The sequence below is a fragment of the Lathyrus oleraceus genome, chromosome 7 (assembly GCF_024323335.1).
Source record: "Lathyrus oleraceus cultivar Zhongwan6 chromosome 7, CAAS_Psat_ZW6_1.0, whole genome shotgun sequence".
Classification (NCBI taxonomy): Eukaryota; Viridiplantae; Streptophyta; class Magnoliopsida; order Fabales; family Fabaceae; genus Lathyrus; species Lathyrus oleraceus.
Genome location: NC_066585.1, coordinates 64,862,613 through 64,884,418, shown reverse-complemented (window position 1 = coordinate 64,884,418; position 21,806 = coordinate 64,862,613). Strand labels below are relative to the sequence as shown.

The 21,806-nt window shown below is 38.6% G+C and overlaps 1 protein-coding gene across 1 annotated transcript; it reads left to right on the top strand.

Moving 5' to 3' along the window:
- Positions 1–1,620: 1,620 nt before the first annotated feature.
- Positions 1,621–20,756, top strand: LOC127102046 (PRA1 family protein B1-like). Its single transcript, XM_051039463.1, has 2 exons — positions 1,621–1,701; positions 20,124–20,756. The coding sequence occupies exons 1-2, from the start codon at positions 1,621–1,623 to the stop codon at positions 20,754–20,756; spliced, it is 714 nt and encodes a 237-aa protein (XP_050895420.1).
- Positions 20,757–21,806: the final 1,050 nt, after the last annotated feature.

The window sequence follows — 21,806 nt, the reverse complement described above, 5'->3', positions numbered from 1 at the left end:
CAATGGGGTAGACAAGAATATTTTCAGGTTGGTAAATAATTGTGAAGTAGCCAAAGATGCTTGGGACATTCTCAAGACCACTCATGAAGGCACCTCTAGGGTAAAGATGTCCAGACTTCAGCTGCTCACCTCCAAGTTTGAAAATTTAAGGATGAAAGAAGATGAAAACATTCATGAATTTCACATGAGTATTCTTGAAATTGCTAATGCCTCAGGAGCCCTGGGAGAAAAGATGACAGATGAAAAACTGGTAAGAAAAATACTCAGGTCACTCCCTAAGAGATTTGCTATGAAGGTGACTGCCATAGAAGATCTCAAGACATTTCCAACATGAGGGTTGATGAGCTAATTGGTTCCCTCCAAACATTTGAGATGGGATTAAATGATAGTTCTGAGAGGAAAACCAAAAGCATTGCCTTCATATCAAACACAGAAGAGGAAAATAGTCAGGATGTTGATGAAGATTTGACCAATGAAGTTGCAATGTTGGGGAGACAGTTCAAATATTGTTAAAAAAGATGGATGTAAGATCCAAGGAAAATGTCAAGAACATCACATCTGACATCAACAATGAAAGAAGAGCAAGGTCAGATGAAAAACCCAAAGAAGGAAAAGAAGTAAAGTGCTATGTGTATGGGGAAGATGAAGAGTGATAGGTCTCCTGATTCTACACATGTGAAAGACAAATATGATGATGAAAGCAGCAGTTCTCAACTAGGTTGGATGAAACTACTGATAATTGTATACAATGTCACACACGATGTTATGACATTGTATTATGATAACCTGTATGGTGCAACTATGTCCAAAAATCATATTCAGCACAGCTGGACCAAGTATATTATTTGTTGTCATCACTCAATTAGAAAATATGTGGAAAACAAATTCATAATTCTACAGCATGAAATGCAACTAACTGACAAGGCTGCAAGGGATTTGTATGATGTTCAACTTGAATATGAAAGGGGGAAATTAAGGACTTGGTTTCTTGAGAAAATATGGCAATTAATATGGAGTGGAAAAGGTAACAAAAATATTGTCTGCCCAATGAAAAGAAAAAGCCACATTAATAATGAATCATCACCTAGTATTGGAAATAGTATCTATTTCATTTGCACGCTCTGCCTGAACACAACTCTTTCCATCTTCATCAAACTACTCAGAGAACCTCTGCTAGGCCAAAGAAATTTTCCTCAAAAGTTCAACAACATGTCTCAACATCCATCATCATCTAGCTCAAAACCCCTTCATACAAGAAATCCCTCCATGGAGTTTCTAGATGAAGATTTGATGGATGTGAGTCCTCTGCGTATGATACCAGGTGACGTCCCAGGCCCCTCTTCCATGGCTGGAACTAAGCAAGGTAACATTCCTGAAAAATCTCCTGATAAAGAGGACATGCACTTTACTGATCGCACCATAAGAAACCTAGTTACTAGGATCCTAAATGAAGAACATGGAGTCAAGGATATTTTTACCCCTTTGTCCAGAAGGGACCCCTCTCCTGAGGTGGAAACCCAAGCTGAGAAAGATGATGACTCATCTAAGACAGAAAAGGAAGTAGCTGTTGAGGGACTATGTTCTCTTGGAAAAAATTTACCTAGCAAGAAATCAGCTAGCATGTCTCCTGATACTGCTGAGGAGAGTATTGATTTGGAGGAAGAAAGTTCTGAGGAAGAAGATGACACTTTGGTCAATCTTGTAAAAACAAGTGTAGCTAAGAAATTAAGAAAAAGGAAGAGTATGGCTGAGATAAGGACAACTAGAAGAGAGAAAAAGGTTGTTGGTATAGGTCCCTCCAAGTCTTGGAGTAAAGTAGAGGTCAGGAAGAGGAAAGAAAGTGAGAGCTCTGAATCTGATGAGGATGTCGAAGACGATGTCCCAGACATCTCCCCTGCTAAAGGGTAGGTTGTAAAGAAGTCTCCAAACAAAGTGGTTGTTGTGCATCTAGACAATATCTCTTTTCACGTAGAAGATGGTGCTGCAAAATGGAAGTTTATCATTCAGAGAAGGGTAGAGGTTGAAAGAGAATTGGGAAAAGAGACTGTTGAAGTAAAGGAAGTTATGGAGTTAATTAAGGCAGTTGGTCTTATGAAAACTGTGGCTGCTCTGCCCCAGTGCTATGACGGGTTAGTAAAAGAATTCATTGTGAACATCCCTGAGGAGATTTATGAAAGGAGCAGCAGGGAGTTCTGCAATGTTTTTGTAAGGGGTAAGTGTGTGAGATTTTCACCAACCATCATCAACAAGTTCCTAGGGAGAGGAACTGATGGAGGAGTAGATCTAGAGACCACAGACAATGAGGTCTGTAGGATTATTACAGCTGGCCAAGTTAAGGAATGGCCTAGTAGGAATCACCTATCAGCTAGTAAACTAACTATCAAATATGCCATCTTGTACAAGATTGGTTCAGCTAATTGGGTGCCTACTAATCATATCTCTACCATCTCCATTGTTCTTGGAAGAATCATTCATGCAATTGGAACCAAGATAAACTATGATTTTGGAAAGTTTTTGTTTGACCAAACCATCAGGCATGCCTCCACAAATGTTGTGAAGTTGCCCATTGCCTTCCCATCCATTATTTGTGGCATTATCCTGAGCCAACAACCAGGCATCCCGAGTACAAGTGACATTCCAAGCAGGAGAAACTCCCCTCTATCAATACATTATAAGCTTTTTGAGGGAAGTCATGTCAATGATGTTGTCATGACATCTGTCAGAAGGGAGCCTGCATCTCAAGGGAGCTTGATTGATCAACTAAAAGAAACCTGCAAGGAATTGGATAATGGTATAAGGGTGGCCAAGGCAAGAAAAGAAGCTTTGGAAGTTCTTATTTATAGCCTGGAAAAGGAAGAAATGGAGAAGGCTGCTAAGAATTCAGATGCAAAAGCCCAATCCAGTGGCAGCTCTGAAGGCTCTGAAGGTGAAGGTGAAGGAGAAGGTGATACTTCTTCTTCGGATTAATGGTTCCCCCCCTTTTTGTGTGGAAGACTGAAGATTGTGTCAGGGGTGCTGTGCGGCTGTTGTGACTGTTGCTGTTCTGGTGCTGATGTTTTGAAGACTGATGTTTTATTGTTTTATTTGAAAAATGTGTAATTTGTGACAGTCCTCATTGATGCATGTTTGTAATATTTTGGGCTCTTAATGAGTTCCTTGGATTTGTTCATTATCCCAGCTATCACAGTTGTGTATAATGATGGTTAACATGTTTAATGTTATAACATCTGTCCTAACATTCTCTGCTAGGCTAATTGACATTTATTTTGTCTAATTGGTCACCTTTGGTAAATTTTGACTAAAAATGGGGAGAAGTGTTAATGTGGAAGCAGTTGTTGATGTAGAGAAAGTGTTAATGTGGAAGCAGTTGTTGATGTGGAGTTGTGAGATGTATGTAGCTGAACTGAAGGACAACTATTATTGAAGGAAGTGCACAGGTGTTAAAACAGAATGTTGTTCTGTTTACAGATGTCAAAGAGGATGTCTGAGATGGTGCACAAGTGTTGATGTTGAAGTATGAAATTCTGGTATCAGATATAAGATGTCGAAGGTAATGTCACGACATTGATATCTGGCTATAAACAATGGATAATTAAATAGAATCGAAAAGCAAATCACACAAGCAATTGTTAACCCAGTTCGGTGCAACTCACCTATGTCTGGGGGCTACCAAGCCAGGAAGGAAATTCACTATAATAGAATTAGTTCAAAGACTATCCATACACTTCACCAAGTTACAGTCTTTCTCACCTAATCTCTACCCGTGCAATTTCTACCTAAGCACTCTTAGATATGAGAACCCACTCACTTCCCTTACAATCACAAACCCGTGATCTTAAACAACAATCCCTTGTGAAAAGAAAATACTTTTCAATTACAAACTCTTGATTTTACTTCACAATTTCAATTAAGAAGACACACTCTTGATCTTGCTTTAAAGCTTTGATCAAGAAGACAAATCAGTCCAATTCAATTATCAATGGATGACTTGAATGACCTACAGACATAAACCCTAGCTCTCTCTCTAAATTTCACTCAGTCTTGGTTGTGTATTCAAACAGGTTTTCTAAGTCCCTTTTTATAGAAGCATTCTGCTGGGCTTGGACGTCTTGAAAACCCTAAATCTATTTTCCACTCCAATCTTTTTATAACAGCTGTATAGATCTCCTTGGAAAATCAGTAAATCTGGTTGTAATCCATGATTGAATGCGCCAGCTAGCCATATCTTCAATCATCCAAAGATTGCCATTAATTGTGCAATCACAAAACACCAGACATTCATATTGAATGTTCTGTGTACAGGATGTCATAACATCGGGTCTGACATCCTGGAAAAATCCTGCATAATCCAATAATTCCTTTTATAGCTTTTAGCAGGTACAGCCATATCAGATGCCATGACATTGTGTATGTCATCTGAAACAATCCTGCATGAACATGTCTTCCATTTAAGCTCCAGCAGGTACATCCAATATCAGAAGCCTTGTCATTGTATGTGGCATTCTGAAACAATCCTGCTTGCACATGTTCTTGAATTCCAGCAGGTACATAGGATATCTTATGTTAAGACATCACACATGACATCTTGTGAACACTCTTTGTTTTACCAAAATTGCTGCCAACACTTAGAATTAACAAACTCCCCCTTTGGCAAATTTTGGCTAAAGCATATATCTGTCCTTTTTGTTCACAAGGCAAACTATCAGCAGTTTAAACCATATAACTGTAGTTTAATCAGCAGCAGAAGCAAAACAATTACTAGCTATGGCTACTAGTAATACACATATGCACAAGGGTACTTCTCCTCCCCCTCAATCTGTGCAACAATCAACAGAATTACTAGTTATGGATGCAACTAGTAAGACACACAAATGCACAATGCACAAGGGTACTTCTTCTCCCCCTAAATCTGTGCATTCACCAAAAAAGCAGCTACTGTAACTCTAGCACCTGTACCAGCCAGAATGTCACACTGACATCTGCTATAACATCAACACCTGTGCACCTCACCTGTGCACCTCTTTCAATAATAGTTGTCCTTCTGATCAGCCACATTCATCTCAGCCAGTACCCAGCTCTACCCAGCTCCACATACTTCTCCCCCTTTTTAGTCAAAATTGACCAAAGGTGACCAATCAGACAAAATAAATGTGTGTTAGCCTAGCAGAGAAAGTTAAAACAGATGTTATAACATTAAGCATGTTAGAACAGAATATTCAGGAAGTACACAACATCATTAAACACAGCAGTGATAGCTGGAATAATGAACAAATCCAAGGAACTCATTAAGAGCCCTAAATATTAGGCATCAAGAGGAATGCCACAAAATACAAAAACAAAAACCCAAACAAGACAACAGCCTTCCAAACAGCAACAACTTCCACCACACCTTCCAGCACCCATCCTAGTCTTCAATTCAGCCAGGAACCATTAATCAGAAGAAGACGTTTCTCCTTCACCTTCATCTTCATCTTCAGAACCCTTAGAGCTTCTAGAGCTGCCACTGGATTGTGTTTTTCCATCTGAATCCTTTCCAGCCTTCTCTAACTCCTCCTTTTCAAGGCTACAGATAAGGGCTTCCAAAGCTTCTTTTCTTGCCTTGGCCACCTTCATACCTTCCTCCAATTCCTTGCAGGTATCTTTCAATTGATTAATTAGGCTCCCTTGAGATGCAGGTTCCCTTCTGGCAGATGTCATAACAACATCATTGACATGACTACCCTCAAAAAGCTTATAGTGAATTGATAGAGGGGTCTTTCTCCTGCTTGGAATATCACTTGTACTCAGGATTCCTGGTTGTTGACTCAGGATGATGCCACAGATGATATATGGGAATGCAATGGGCAACTTTACAGCATTGGTGGAGGCATGCTTGATGGTTTGATCAAACACAAACTTTCCAAAATTGTAGTTTATCTTAGTTCCAATGGCATGAATGATCCTCCCAAGAGCAATGGAGATGGTAGATATGTGATTAGTAGGTACCCAATTTGCTGATCCAATCTTATGCAGAATGGCATATTTCACAGTGAGCTTACTAGCTGATAGGTGTTTCCTACTAGGCCATTCCTTAACTTGGCCAGCTGTAATAATTCTACAGACCTCATTGTCTGTGGTCTCTAGATCTACTCCTTCATCAGTTCCTCTCCCTAGGAACTTGTTGATGATAGTAGGTGAAAGTTTCACACACTTACCCCTTACAAAAACTTTGCAGCCCTCCCTGATGCTTTTTTCAGATAGCTCCTAAGGGATGTTCACAATGAATTCTTTGACCAACCCCTCATAGCACTGAGGCAGAGCAGTCATAGTTTTCATAAGACCAGCTGTCTTAATTAACTCCATGACTTCCTTTACTTCACTTGCTTCTTTTCCCAATTCTCTTTCAACTGCTACCCTTCTTTGAGTCACAAACTTCCATTTGGCAACACCACCTTCCACGTGAAACAAGATATTGCCAAGATGAACAGCAACCACTTTGTTTGGAGACTTCTTTACATACTTCCTTTTAACAGGGGAAATGTCTGAGACATCATATTCGACATTCTCATCAGATTCAGAACTCTCACTCTCCTTCATCTTCCTGACCTCTACTTTACTCCAAGTCTTGGAGGGACCTATACCAGCAACCCTTTTCGCCTTCCTACCTGTCCTTATCTCAGCCATACTCTTCCTTTTTCTCAGTCTATTAGCTACACTTGTTTTCACAAGATTGATTAAGATGTCATCTTCTTCCTTAGAACCTTCTTCCTCAATGTCCTAAGCAGTATCAGGGGACATACTAGGTAAGTTTTTTCCAAGAGAACATAGTCCCTCAGCAGCTACTTCCTTTTCTGTTTTAGATGAGTCATCATCTTTCTCAGCTTGGGTTTCCACCTCAGGTGAGGTATCCCTTCTGGACAGAGGGGTAAAAATGTCCTTAACTCCATGCTCTTCATTCAGTATCCTAGTAACTAGGTTACTTATTATGCGATCAGTAGAGTGCATGTCCTCTTTATCAGGCGATTTTTCAGGAGTGTTGCCTTGCTTAGCTCTAGCCATGGAAGGTGAGCTTGGAACGTTACCTGGTATCATACGCAGAGGAGTTACTTCCATCAAATCTTCATCTGAGAATTCCATGGAGGAAGTTCTAGTATGAAAGGATTTTGAGCTAGATGTTGGCGGATGTTGAGACATGTTGTTGAACTTTTGAGAAAACTTTCTTTGCCCTAGCAGAGGTTCTTTGAGAAGTTTGATGAAGATGGAGAGAATTGTGTTCAGGCAGAGTGTGTTATTTCCAATACTAGGAGATGGTTCATTATTAATGTGGCCTTTTCTTTTCATTGGGCAGACAATATTTTTGTTGCCTTTTCCACTCCTCATTAATTGCCATATTTTCTCAAGAACCCAATCACCTAATTTTCCCTTTTCATATTTCAGTTGAACAACATACCAATCCCTTGCAGTTCTGTTGGTTAGTTGCATCTCATGCTGTAGAACTATGAGTTTATTTTCTACATATTTTCTACATGAGTGATGAAAGCAAGTGATGTACTTGGTCCAGCTGTGCTGAATATGATCTTTGGACAAGGGTGTACCATCCAGGTTGTCATAATATAATGTCATAACATCGAGTGTGACACTGTATGTAATTATCAGAATTTTCATCCAACTTGGTTGAGCATTGTTGCTTTCATCTGATATCTTCTTAGTTTCCTTTGCACTTATAGTCCCTTGTGTCTCAGCAAAGCTCTTACTACCTTCAGACTTCATACCACCAGTCATGTGTTCAGGTGTTTGGGCCATCATAACCTTTTCTTCCTTGAGGTTTGGCATCCTTATCTGACACTTTTCCTTTCCCTTGAAGATTCTTCTTGCAACTGTACTTATCTTAGAGGGGTTATCCATTTTAGAGCTCCACATGTAGCAGTTATTGTGGGTCCTGATTCCTTTCATAATTACTTCACTGTCTTTGTTCATAATCAGACATTCAGTTTTAGTGAAGATGATACTCGGACCTTGATCCCCTAGCTGACTGATGCTTATTAGATTTGAAGTCAAGCCCTTGACCAGTAGAATATTGTCAAGTTTAGGAGCTCCAAGACACTCAAGCTTGCCTATCCCCTTTATTTCACCTTTAGCTCCATCACCAAAGGTTACATAGCTCAAGTCATGAGGGTGAAGATCAGTTATCAAGTATGAGTTCCCAGTCATGTGTCTAGAGCATCCACTATCAAAATACCAATCTTCTTTGTGAGCCATTAGACTTGTAACATTAGTCTTAGGAACCCATTGCTTCTTGTTGATAGGCCTGTGATGTTTGGGTCTGGGTTGATAGTGAGTCTGTTGATGAACATGGCTAGGATAACCATATAGCTTATAACAGGAAGACCTAGAGTGTCCAGCTTTCCCACAGTATTGACATCTCCATCTTTGGTGTTTGTCTTTCTGCTGTTCTTTCTTCTGATGGTGTGACATATGATGTGACATCTTGGAACTGCTCTTACTATTGCTGCATTTAGGTTTAGCTTGAGGTTTGCAGCCAGTGTAACTACTTTCAGCCTTAGTTTTATGGTACCCTAATCCAGATTTGACTCCTGTGATTTGTCCAGTTAGAAGAATCTTGTCTAAGGAATCAGATCCATTGTTCAGCATCCTTACATACTTGGTTATCTCTTCTAGTTTTGAGTTTAAGAGCACAACTTCAGTCTTTAGCTTGAAGATGGTTTCCACATGTTCTGCTTTTTCTTTCTCCAGTTGGACTATCTTCTGGCTCTCAACTTGTTGATCTTCATCTAGCTTGACCTTTAGAGCCACAACTTCTGTTTTCAATTTGGAGATGGTTTCCAAGAATTCTACCTTCTCATTCTCAAGTTGAGTTATGTCTTTCTCCTGATTTAAAGACTGCTTGTTCAGCTCAACACTTTTCTGACATAGCTCTTTGTAGGTAGAGGCCAATTCCTCAAAGGTTACCTCACTATCACTTGACTCTTCATCAGATTCCCATCTTCCTGTCAAAGCAGTCACAAGATGTGCAGCCTCTTCAGTATCACTCTCATCAGACCATGTGGCAGCAAGACTCATCTTCTGTTTCTTAAGGTAGGTTCGAGATTCAGTCCTGATGTGTCCATACCCATCACATTCATAGCACTGAACCTCTTTTCCTTCTTTGGGTTTCTCATCTGCTCTTGCTTTTCTTCCAGCATTGTTGGATTTACTGATGTCAGACGAGATGTTATTGACATTTGCCTTGGATCTGCCATCCATTTTCTTTAACAGTCTGTTAAACTGTCTCCCTAGCATTGCAACTTCATTGGCCCACTCTTTATCCAAATCTTGATTGTTTTCCTCTTCTGTGTTGGATACAAAGGCAATGCTCTTGGTTTTCTTTTCAGTTCCCTCAATCAATCCCATCTCAAAGGTTTGGAGGGAGCCAATTAACTCATCTACCCTCATGTTGGAGATGTCTTGAGACTCTTCTATGGCAGTCACCTTCATTGCAAATCTCTTAGGGAGTGACCTAAGCATTTTTCTCACCAACTTTTCATCTGTCATCTTCTCTCCCAGGGCTCCTGAAGCATTAGCTATCTCAAGGATACTCATGTGAAATTCATGAATGTTTTCATCTTCTTTCATCCTTAAGTTTTCAAACTTGGAGGTGAGCAGCTGAAGTCTAGACATCTTTACCCTAGAGGTGCCTTCATGAGTGACCTTGAGAATGTCCCAAGCATCTCTGGCCACTTCACAGTTATTTACCAGCCTGAAAATATTCTTGTCTACCCCATTGAATATTGCATTCAAGGCTTTAAAGTTTCCAAGAGCAAGATCATCCTCCTCCTTAGACCATTGTTCTTCAGGCTTCTTCTCAGTGGTGGCTTCTCCTTCTTTAGTAATGACAGGATACACCCAACCTGTTAGCACAGCTTTCCAAGCCTTGTTATCAAGGGATTTCAGAAACGCTACCATTCTAGGTTTCCAATAGTCATAGTTAGAACCATCCAAAATTGGTGGCCTATGAACAGATCCTCTATCCCTCTCCATTGTACCAGAAAGTATTCTCCCTAGATCTCACCCAGAGCCAGAGCAGGATGCCTGCTCTGATACCAATTGAAATTCTGGTATAAGATATAAGATGTCGAAGGTAATGTCACAACACTGATATCTGGCTATAAACAATGGATAGTTAAACAGAATTGAAAAGCAAATCACACAAGCAATTGTTAACCCAGTTCGATGCAACTCACCTACGTCTGGGGGCTACCAAGCCAGGAAGGAAATTCACTATAATAGAATTAGTTTAAAGACTATCCATACACTTCACCAAGTTACAGTCTTTCTTACCTAATCTCTACCCGTGCAATTTCTACCTAAGCACTCTTAGATATGAGAACCCACTCACTTCCCTTACAATCACAAACCCGTGATCTTAAACAACAATCCCTTGTGAAAAGAAAATACTTTTCAATTACAAACTCTTCATTTTACTTCACAATTTCAATCAAGAAGACACACTCTTGATCTTGCTTCAAAGCTTTGATCAAGAAGACAAATCAGTCCAATTCAATCATCAATGGATGACTTGAATGACCTACAGACACAAACCCTAGCTCTCTCTCTAAATTTCGCTCAGTCTTGGTTGTGTATTCAAACAGGTTTTCTAAGTCCCTTTTTATAGAAGCATTCTGCTGGGCTTGGACATCTTGAAAACCCTAAATCTATTTTCCAATCAAATCTTTTTATAACAGCTGTATAGATTTCCTTGGAAAATAAGTAAATCTGGTTGTAATCCATGATTGAATGCGCCAGCTAGCCATATCTTCAATCATCCAAAGATTGCCATTAATTGTGTAATCACAAAACACCAGACATTCATACTGAATGTTCTGTGTACAGGATGTCATAACATCGGGTCTGACATCCTGGAAAAATCCTGCATAATCCAATAATTCCTTTTATAGCTTTTAGCATGTACAGCCATATCAGATGCCATGACATTGTGTATGTCATCTGAAACAATCCTGCATGAACATGTCTTCCATTTAAGCTCCAGCAGGTACAACCAATATCAGAAGCCTTGTCATTGTATGTGGCATTCTGAAACAATCCTGCTTGCACATGTTCTTGAATTCCAGAAGGTACATAGGATATCTTATGTTAAGACATCACACATGACATCTTGTGAACACTCTTTGTTTTACCAAAATTGCTGCCAACACTTAGAATCAACAAAGTAGATGTCAGAATGACATTCTGGCTGGTACAGGTGTTGTGGTTACAGTAGCTGTTATGTTCATGGAGACTGTTTGTTGTGCACAGATTTTGGGGGAGAAGGAGTACCCTTGTGCATTTGTGTGTCTTACTAGTTGCATCCATAACTAGTAATTCTGTTTTTGTTGCATAGATTTAGGGGGAGGAGAAGTACCCTTGTGCATGTGTGTATTACTAGTAGCTATATCTAGTAATTGTATTTGCTTCTGCTGCTATTTAAATTATTGTTATGTTGTTTAACTGCTGATAGTTTACCTTGTGAACAAAAAGGACAGATATATGTTTTAGCCAAAATTTGCCAAAGGGGGAGTTTGTTGATTCTAAGTGTTGGCAGCAATTTTGGTAAAACAAAGAATGTTCACAAGATGTTATGTGTGATGTCTTAACATGAGATATCCTATGTACCTGCTGGAGTTCAAGAACATGTTCATGCAGGATTGTTTCAAAATGCCACATACAATGCCATGGCTTCTGATATTGGATGTACCTGCTGGAGCTTAAATGAAAGACATGTTCATGCAGGATTATTTCAGATGACATACACAAGGTCATTGCATCTGATATGGTTGTACCTGCTGGAAGTTATAAAAGGAATTATTGGATTATGCAAGATTTTTCCAGGATGTCAGACCCGATGTCATGACATCCTGTACACAGAACATTCAGTGTGAATGTCTGGTGTTTTGTGATTGCACAATTATTGGCAATCTATGTATGATTGAATATCTGATTTGCAGGCGCATTCAATCATGGATTACAACCTGATTTACTTATTTTCTAAGGAGATCTAACCAGCTGTCATAAGACATTACTAATTTTCACTATAGCTATAGAATGTCTGGGTTATCACCTAGCAGGAGAAAATCTCACACCCCACCAAACATGGCACAACTTCTATCAATTATAGAGAACATGTGCTAATAGAAGGAATCTCTACAAGAAAGTGTCCATACATTGTAGCAGACACAAAATACTAAGGAAGAGGAAGAGAATGAGGAACTCCTTGACTCTCAACCTCTCTCAGAAGAAATTTGGGGCGATTAAGTACCAAAAAACTTCAAACCACCACCTTTGCCGTCCTTCGATGGAAAAAGTGATCCTTAGGAGCACATAATATGAAATAGTAATCAAATGGAAATAGTTGGAGATTCCGACTCCCTAAAATACAAACTTATGGCAGGAACATTCAAATATGTGCCATTGCGTTGGTACATGAGTCTTATGATAATAATAAATCGTATCATGTTTTTAGGCTTATGTCGCATGTTATTCGTATTTATTTCAATATCTTTTATCACCTTTTAGTTCATTTTTATTAGTTTTGCAGTTGTCAGCTAGATTTAGTGCGGATTCTAAAGCAAATCGAAAAAGGAGCAAAAGAGAAGTAAAAGAACAAGATTTTTCCCATTCTGCTAAATGGTGTTCGCCGTGTGCATATGGAGTTCTCCATTTTCCATGCATGCCACGTCATTTAATGACCAAGGCAATGGCGTTCGCAATTCCCCTAATGGCGTTTGCCAATATCATGCAGAAGTAGTTTTCTGCGGGGTAGTAGTTTCTCAACTTTTTTCCCACTTTCTTTTCCCTCCACTTTGTTGGTATGACCAGAGGAAGTACAAGGGGGAGATCTCTATAAATAAGACTCCTCTAGATGTTTCAAAGGCATCTAAGTTGTGCGGAAGCTCGGTCGAATTTGCTTCATAGTCTTAGGCATAAAGTTACCTGTAAAAGTGACAATAACTCACATTGAGGGATTGTCACACTTTTTTTCATTTTATTTATATTGTACTCTTGGATCAAGAACAAGCATGCCAGCATTTTCATTTCAATTCAAGTTTTCGTTTTCTTTAATTTTAAGTTTTTACTGCTTTAATGTTTATACTTGTTATTGCCTTTACGACATTACATGCCATGCTATTTTTAAGTTTAGTTGCTTTGGTCATGTTATTTCTAATTATAATTATGTATTGCTAAAATTGTCTGAGTCCTATGTATGAGGAGCGTCGTTACCGATGGGATTCAGTAGAAACAATAAGCGCGAAATTGTGATTAAATTATGTTTTGGTTTTAGTTTCTAATTATACGTTTCATTGTTTTGATACGAGAGTGAAGAACAAACTAACGTTCTAGCCGGTAATGTGAGAGTGTGAGGAAGGAACCGAATAGTGGAAACTAGGCATCGATCCTAAAAACAGCGAGAGCGCTTTAGGAGCTCATTAGTTTTCAAAATATGCTGTCTAATTGAAACGCGTGAGCGAGAGCAAAATCCTGTGGTTTGGAGGTGTGGTTTTAGTCAATAGTGCGAGAGTGTGAGACGGAGTCTTTAAACCAATACTTTCTACGAAACTTAATCTAATCGTAATTATCACCTGAATACTACAAAGTCCCTTAGGAACACGAAATCCATATTTCGGGCCCGTTTTATCATCATTTTCAAACCTCAGCAATTAGCATTTATATTTTCGTTCGTATCCTTTTAACCTTTAGCCTTAACTTTGTATTGCAACGATAAATAAAATTAGTTTAATTATTAGTCTCTATGGGTTTGACAATCTTTTAAAACTAGGCGATAAAATGTATACTTGCAATTATTATCCGATAGACACATCTGTGAGCAACCATCTTACTAGACTATCAATTATCGCCCAATAAGACCTAACTAGGAAGATGGTACAAGAGTTATCCGATAGCAAGTATAGAAAGGTGATTACCTCTAGCTTGTTAACCATCCTCCAAGGACCTTCTAAGTCCCTATGAGAATATATGGCACATTTTAATGAAGAGACCATAAAAGTCTCCCATCCAAATCAAGTGATGTTCGTATGAGCTTTCCAAAATGGCCTAAAGGCCAGTCATTTCAACGAATCTTTAGTGCATAAGCCGACCACCAAGATGGAAGAGGTCATGAACAGAGAGAAAAGGTCTCGGGACACTAAAGGAAAGATACAACCTAGTCACGAAGGATTTGGCCCAGGAAGAAGCACCACAAGCGCTGGTCAAGGGAAAGGCGACAATAAAACCTTCCTGGAGACCATATGATAACTTCACAACTTTCAATAAAATGCATGCTGATATTTTATGAGAAGTGTATCATCTCAAGATAATACCAAAACCTACTCATCCCAAGAGGCTCAATGTGGTGCTAAGGAAGGATGAAGAAGCATGATGCGCCTATCATCATTTGAGAGGCCATCATACTGAAGAATGGAAACATTTTAAAAGAGGAATTGAGATCTTAATCCAAAGGGGCCGGTTACTATCATATGTAAAGGAGGAAGAAGGATCACTAGGAAAGATAATTCCTTCCAAGAGGGAGCCAAACTCAAATAATTTCTCTACCAAGAAGGGAAAAAACACTGAGGAAATTTGTGAAACCCAGATGGCCCGACAGACACTCAACACCATCTTGGGGGGCTTCTCCGGTGGAGGAGAAACAAGCTAGGACAAAAAAAGATACAGATAATCAGTAATGCATGTGTCACATAATCCATTATCTAAAAAGGAAGGAAGACCTGATGTCATTGGTTTTTCAAAATAGGACACAGATGCGGTTCTGGCACATGAGAATGAACCAATGTTCATAAAAGTACAAATTCATGAGTTGAGAGTCAAGAGAGTGTTGATCAATTTGAGAAGTCCAGATGACATACTACACTGGGATGCTTTCAAAGGCATGAACATGGATACTTCCAAGTTATTACCCTTCAAGGCTATCCTAGTCGGCTTCTTCGGGGAACAAGTTCAGGTATTGAGACACCTACCTATCATGACCATCTTTAGAAGTGGAAGCAACGCAAAAGACATTAGGTGAGATACCTGATAGTGGACACATTATCACCATACAACATCATCATTAAAAGGCCTACATTCAATGTTCTGGAATCTATACTATCCATCCTTTGTTTAACCATGAGTATCACCTAGAAGGCAGACAGGCCAGAACAATTAAAGGTGATCAAGGATTATCTAGGAAATGATATACAGATAATTTAAATTTGAAAAAGAAGACTAAATAGGAGCTTCCTATCACGGATATCACTTTAAGGGTAAACTTGGTGGACCTTCATCCTCAAGGAGATCCGCAAGACAATATCTTGACCCTAATTAGAGAATTAAAAAAGGTGCAAATCGGTAGTGAATATCTTTCAGGTCATCAAGATAGTGAGAGATGACGTCGACCTTTTTGCATGTAACTCATCGAACATGTAGGGGATTGACCCAAATGTTGTGTGCCATTATCTCTCATTTAACCCAAAATCAAAAGTTATGATACAGAGGAAGCGAAAGAGCGGTGAAGAAAAAAGGAATGCAATCATAGAAGAGGTTGGTAAGCTCTTGAAGGCCAGATTCATACTGGAGATAAAATATCCTACTTGTGTGTCAAATGTTATTATAGCGAAGAATTTGGTAAAATGGCGTATGTGCGTAGACTTCACCGATCTTAACAAAGCCTGCTTGAAGGACCCCTATCAGTTCTCATATATTGATAGATTGATCAATGCTGCATCCGGATTATGTTTTCTTAGCTTCATGGACGCCTACTCAGGCTACACCCAAATACGGATAAACATGATTGATGCTCCCAAAATAACATTCATGACCGACATAAACACTTATTACCAAGAAGTAATCCCATTTGGTCTAAAAAATGTCGGGGCTACGCTTCAAAGGTTTATGGATGTGGTATTCTCATCCCAGATAGGAAGAAACCTTGAAGTGTATGTTAACGACATGTTAGTCAAAAAATACGAAGAAGTAAAGCATGTAGATGACTTGAAAGAAACTTTTGAATTAATAAGGAAGTTCGATATGAGACTTAATCCTGACAAGTGCACCTTCGGGGTACAAGCCGACAAATTCTTAGGCTTCATGATGACACAAGAATATAGGAAACCCTTACAAGTGCTAGGAAATCATTGAAATGAGAATCCTGACATCTATAAAAGAAGTCCAGCAGCTGACCGACAAGTTAACTGCCTTATCCCGATTTTCATCTCGTGCAGGCGACACGTGCATACAATTTTTCGTGGCTTTAAAGAAGTCAACAGAGTTCAAGTGGGCGGAAGAATGTGAGAAGGCATTTATAGAGTTGAAGGAGTTCCTGTGTGCCCCACGGATTTTGGTCTATCATAAGGAAAATTCACCCCTTACCTTGTATTTAGCAGTATCTGAGAGGGCGATTAGCTCAGTGTTAGTTCAAGACAATGATGGAGACGAAAGACTAGTTTATTTTGTCAACAAATTCCTCAAAGGAGCAAAAGTCTATTGCTAGAAGATCGAATAATTAGTTTTGGAAGTAGTGACTACCTCTGGGAAACCCATACAATATTTCCAGGGACATCCTATCATAATAAATATGAATTATCCTATAAAACGAATCTTGAAGAACCGGATCTGGCAGGAAGAAGGGTAGCCTGGGCGGTAGAACTGTCCGAATATGACACCACATATGCACCCAGAAACAACATCAAGTCATAAGTATTGGCACATATCTTAATAGAATTGAGATTGCCTACCCCAGAGAAGTGCCTGAATAATGGATCATATCGGTGGATGACTCATCTAACCTCAAGGGTAGCGGAGTAGGAATAGTACTAGAAGGACTGAGAGGATTAATACTAGAGCAGTCTCTGCTTCAATTTTCATGCCAAAAATAATAAAGAAAAATACAAAGCTATGGTTTTCATTTTTGAAGCTAGCCAGGGAAGTCATAGTTTCTCACTTGTTGGTTTGAATCGCTCGCATTTGGTTGCTAGTCAAATCAGAGGAGAGTATCAGAAAAAGGATGTATTATTACTCAAGTACCTACAATGATCTCTGCAATTAACCAAGGGGTTCACAAAATTTGAAGTAACATATATTCCCCAAGAAGAAAACACCAACGCCGATTTGCTAGCCCGGTTAGCCAGCCCCAAGAGCCATGGGTTAAATAGGGCGGTTGTCCAAGAAACTTTGGAAGCACCGAGCATGGAAGTGGAAGAGGTGATGGTACTAGAAAATGGAAGGGTTTGGATGACGCCCATCATTTAATATCTGACTCAGGGAAAGTTTCCAAATAAGGAGACTGAACCACAAAACATCAAAAGGATATCTTCATGATACCTCATGGTAGCTAACCAACTATACAAGATATGTAGATCTTCCCCGATGCTGAGATGTTTCGCTGAAGAAGAAGCAGGGCTCATAATGAAGAAAGTACATGAAGGAGTGTGCGAAAGTCATATTGGGGGAAGAGCTCTATCTGGAAAGATACTTAGGGCGGGGTACTATTGGCCAAGTATGCTATAGTATTATGGCCAAGTATAAAAATATATACACACATAAAAAAGTAGGCTAAACCCACTGAGGACTACTCCCCGACATAGTCACTACTTAATTACTGTAGCGGTAAATTCATGACCATTAAGCTATGGATAAACTTAATGTTAATAAAACCAAAGTCGCCACCGCGCTTTTATTGTTTTCAAAGGAAAAGGGAAAAGTACGAACAAAACCCAAAGATAAGATGTTTTCAAATCAAAACTAAGAAAAAGCCAAAGATTACAGGTAACGGGGTTGGTTACACAGAGGGAAAGTGTTCGCACCCAAAGTGTCCTAGGGAGCCCTTTTTATGTGTGTATGTGTTTTTGGTATAAGGGATGTTTGCAACAAATAGAGTGTGAGGATGAGAAAAGAATTCATTAATTATATTTTTGTGTTTGACAAGACCTTCGGTCTCGTGCCTACGTACCAACATAAAAATGAGGGATCAAAACCTCGTAGTTCGTGGTATCAATTTCAAAATGAGTGGATTGCTTTTAATCAAAAGTTAAGTTTAAAAGAGGTACAAAAGACACAAAAGTTTGAATGAGTGTTAGTTATTTTTGTCTTTTGAAGTTTTAAGTCAATATGGTTAAGTTCACTTAAAAGTTTGATTTAAGAAAAGAGTTTAAAAATCCAATGGCATAAGGCCAAAGTTTCTAATTTGCAATGAAGTCTAAGTTTTGAAATCACAAGCAAAGAAAGTTTTTGAAAAGGGGGAGAGATTTTGAAACTTAAGAAGTGGGAGGAGATTAAGAGACTAATCCTAAGCATAAAATCAAAAGTTAAGAGTTAAAAAGATCTGAACAATGGGGTGCAATTCAATAGACAAGAATGTCATATAGAAAACCCACTTTCCCTTTGGACTTTGAATCAAACAATTATCAGCAAGCAATTAGCAATATCAAGCATCATGAAGATCAAGGCATCAAATAAATATAGCCACATCCAAGCAAGGAAATCCCATAGCTAGAAGTCTTCTTTGTCTTCTTATGTATCAGAAAAAATACTCTTTGATCAACTCAGAATAAGGTATTAGACACAAGATTAAAATAACAGTTGCATCAAGATCATGTAGCAAATGAATTCATGTGGATCCCAATACTTACATCAGATGAAAGCTCAAATCACAATAACTTGGTCTCATAAATGTTGGCATTGGCCAAGTCTTTTTTGCTCATGGAATGTTACCTAATTCTAAGTCCAAAAGTTCAGATCAAACCCAACAGTCCACACAAACATTTTTTTGGGTTTTTGTTGTTTAGTAAGTATTTTAAGATCCTAGTCATACCCTAATTTTGTCCGGGCATTTTAAATCTTCATCATATGCACAACATGACATGCATTCCATCATGAATAATACTTAAAATATCAGTCGGAATAAATTTATTGAAAATACAGACAAATTGGTTAAATCGTTTCTCAAGAACATGCAAAATCAGTGGGTAAAAAGTTTCAAAATTAAAATTACAGACGTCGGTATCATTAACCTACAGTTCACATAGTTTAACCTGGTGTGCCCGTCATATTTTTTAGGGGCTATTTCGGTTGCGTTTTGACCCGCCTGAGCCTTTTAACCGGTGAAAATTTATTTCAAAATTAAAAGAAACACTGTATTTTTTCAATAAGTATATTTCGTGCTGATCATTTTAGTGCATCTGATTTAATTTTTCGAGAGAATTTTTGCCCGAGTTTTATTCATTTTTAGTCATTTTAATTTTATTCTTTTGTCAAAATATTCAAATTAAATAAATAGAATCTTCCATATTCTCATTTTTATTTTTATCACGTGCATTTATAAAGATGTGACTTTTATTTAATTTGTTTGATTTAAATTGTTTTAGATCGATTAAATCACCTTAAACAGACATCTTTTGACATTTTAAATTTGTTTGTGCTTCTTTAATTTAATCTGGACCGTCGATTCGGATTTAATTAAAAGATCACGTGCATTATCCTTGTTTTTATTCATTAACAAATAATAAAATATGATGTATTTTATTTGTTTCTTTAAATTAAATCAGAAATTAAAATAATGATCCCACCAATTGGAGGATCCCTGTTCAACCGGTGTCACACACCACTCATAGGACAACTAGCAATCAAAGTTTTCTCTCCTCTTTCCAGGCCACGTATCAATTGATAAGAGGAGGAAATAATTGGAAGTGTTTGAGAGTTGAAGGCTAATCTCTCACGCACTCAACACTCTCTCATCCTCCTACGGTAATGATAAAAAGAAAATAGGATAAATGAAAATTAAAAAGGAAGGAAAGGACAAAAAAAAGGTGCTTTTCCTCTTCTTCCTCAAAAGCTGCCAACCGCGTTTCTTTTTCTGAGAGGATTCACCATACAATACCCAATCACTCTCTCTCCAAAAATACTCTCTCTTGGACGAAAACAAGAAAAGAAAAAACACAAACAAGAAAAACTCCTCTTTTTTCTTCTCCACAACGCGCATCCACCGGCCCTCACACCTTCGTTTCTCCCTTCTTTCGGTTTCTTCCTCACCCTGTAACCACCTCTGCCGGTATCACCATCTCCACCGTTCCGAATCTTCTTCCACAAAAAACCTCACAAAGCAAACCCTCACCTTTCGCTCTCCTCCACCAATCGGATCCACCGTCATTGCCACCGGATCTGATGTTCCTGCCAACTCCTCAGCCGTCTGTGTTCTCCTTAACAACCTCCCCAAGTCTCTCTACCAAGGCCTCGCCTTACGCTGCCCTTGGACGGAACTCGTCGACAGATCCGCATTCTCGAAGCCTAAATCCTTCTCCGAAGCGACTTTCCGTGTCCGCAAGAATTACTCATACTTCCGTGTCAATTACTACGCCATCATCGCCGGGATCCTCGCCGTGTCTCTCCTGACGAATCCATTCTCTCTCATTCTACTTGTCGGCCTCCTCGCTTCGTGGACGTTTCTCTACCTCTTTCGTCCCTCCGATCATCCTCTCGTTACCATCGGTCGCACTTACACTGATTTCGAAACCCTAATGATTCTCTCAGGACTCACAATTATCATTGTGTTTCTCACCAACGTTGGTTCTGTTCTCGTCTCAGCTTTAATGCTCGGCGTTGCTGTTGTTTGTATCCATGGAGCATTCCGCGCACCTGAGGATCTTTTCCTTGATGATCAGAATAACTCTCAGGCTACCAGATTCCTCTCGTTCCTCCGCACTCCTGCTGCAGCCGCTGTTCTCCGTCACCAATGAAACGCGCCTCACCACCACCACGTTTTATTTTTCTCTTTCACCATTACTTCTGATGCACTAAGAGCAACCATGAATCGAAGGCCATATCTGGGAATGAGTAAGGCAGCATAATCTGATGTGTATATAAATTCTGAAATTGCGGTTAAATTTGCATTCATGAAGAAAAGAAGTTTTCCCGTTTCCAATCGCAAACAGCTAGGACCGTCATTCAAGATCGGTAATTTTCAATTCCATCTCGACTTTGTGTGGTTCTCAATATGATGGTGAAGATGTATAGGGGTTTATTGTTTAAATGTGTTAATCTTGGAAATGGATATTGATTTGAGTTGTTATGTGTTAGGGTCCTCTTTGTTTTAACTCCCTGTGTTTTTTTGTTTAAATTAGTCATTAGCCAAATTGTTTATGATTGAAAAATTTACTAGAGCTTTGAAATGGTCAGTATTACCCATAATATGACAGGAGAGGCGGTGCCTCCGTCCATACTTTTACTCTTTTTTTTTTTATCTATTCTATGGTTATTATTTATTGATGATTATTTTTAGAGACTTTCCATTTTTATTCTCATTAAGAATGGGTGGTCCAATTATTTAAGTTAGACACTATCATCTTTGTATTTGTACCTCACGTTTTAAATAATTTTTTTAGCTATGTAAATAGATTGGCTAGTTTCTATTTTATTACACTGCAATAAAATCAAATTTTTTCTATCCAACGGACTCGACAAATTCATGTCGATATACCATCAAAATTACAATACATCAATAGAATAATTTTCACCGCGTTCGGATTTCGCGAATAACATTAATCGTTGTTATCTCGCATAAACCGGTTTGAGCACACTGATTCGATTAAATAAAGTGATACCATTACTTAAACACTCTTTCTTTAATAAATTAATTAATAAATTTTGGCCAACTATTTTATTACTATTTACCGATTCTAAATTAACTTGACTATTTGATTTAAGTAAATAATTTTGATACCTAATCTTATTTAATTTAGTCAATCGAACTTTAATCAATTAATTTTTGTTAATAAAAATGGGCCGAC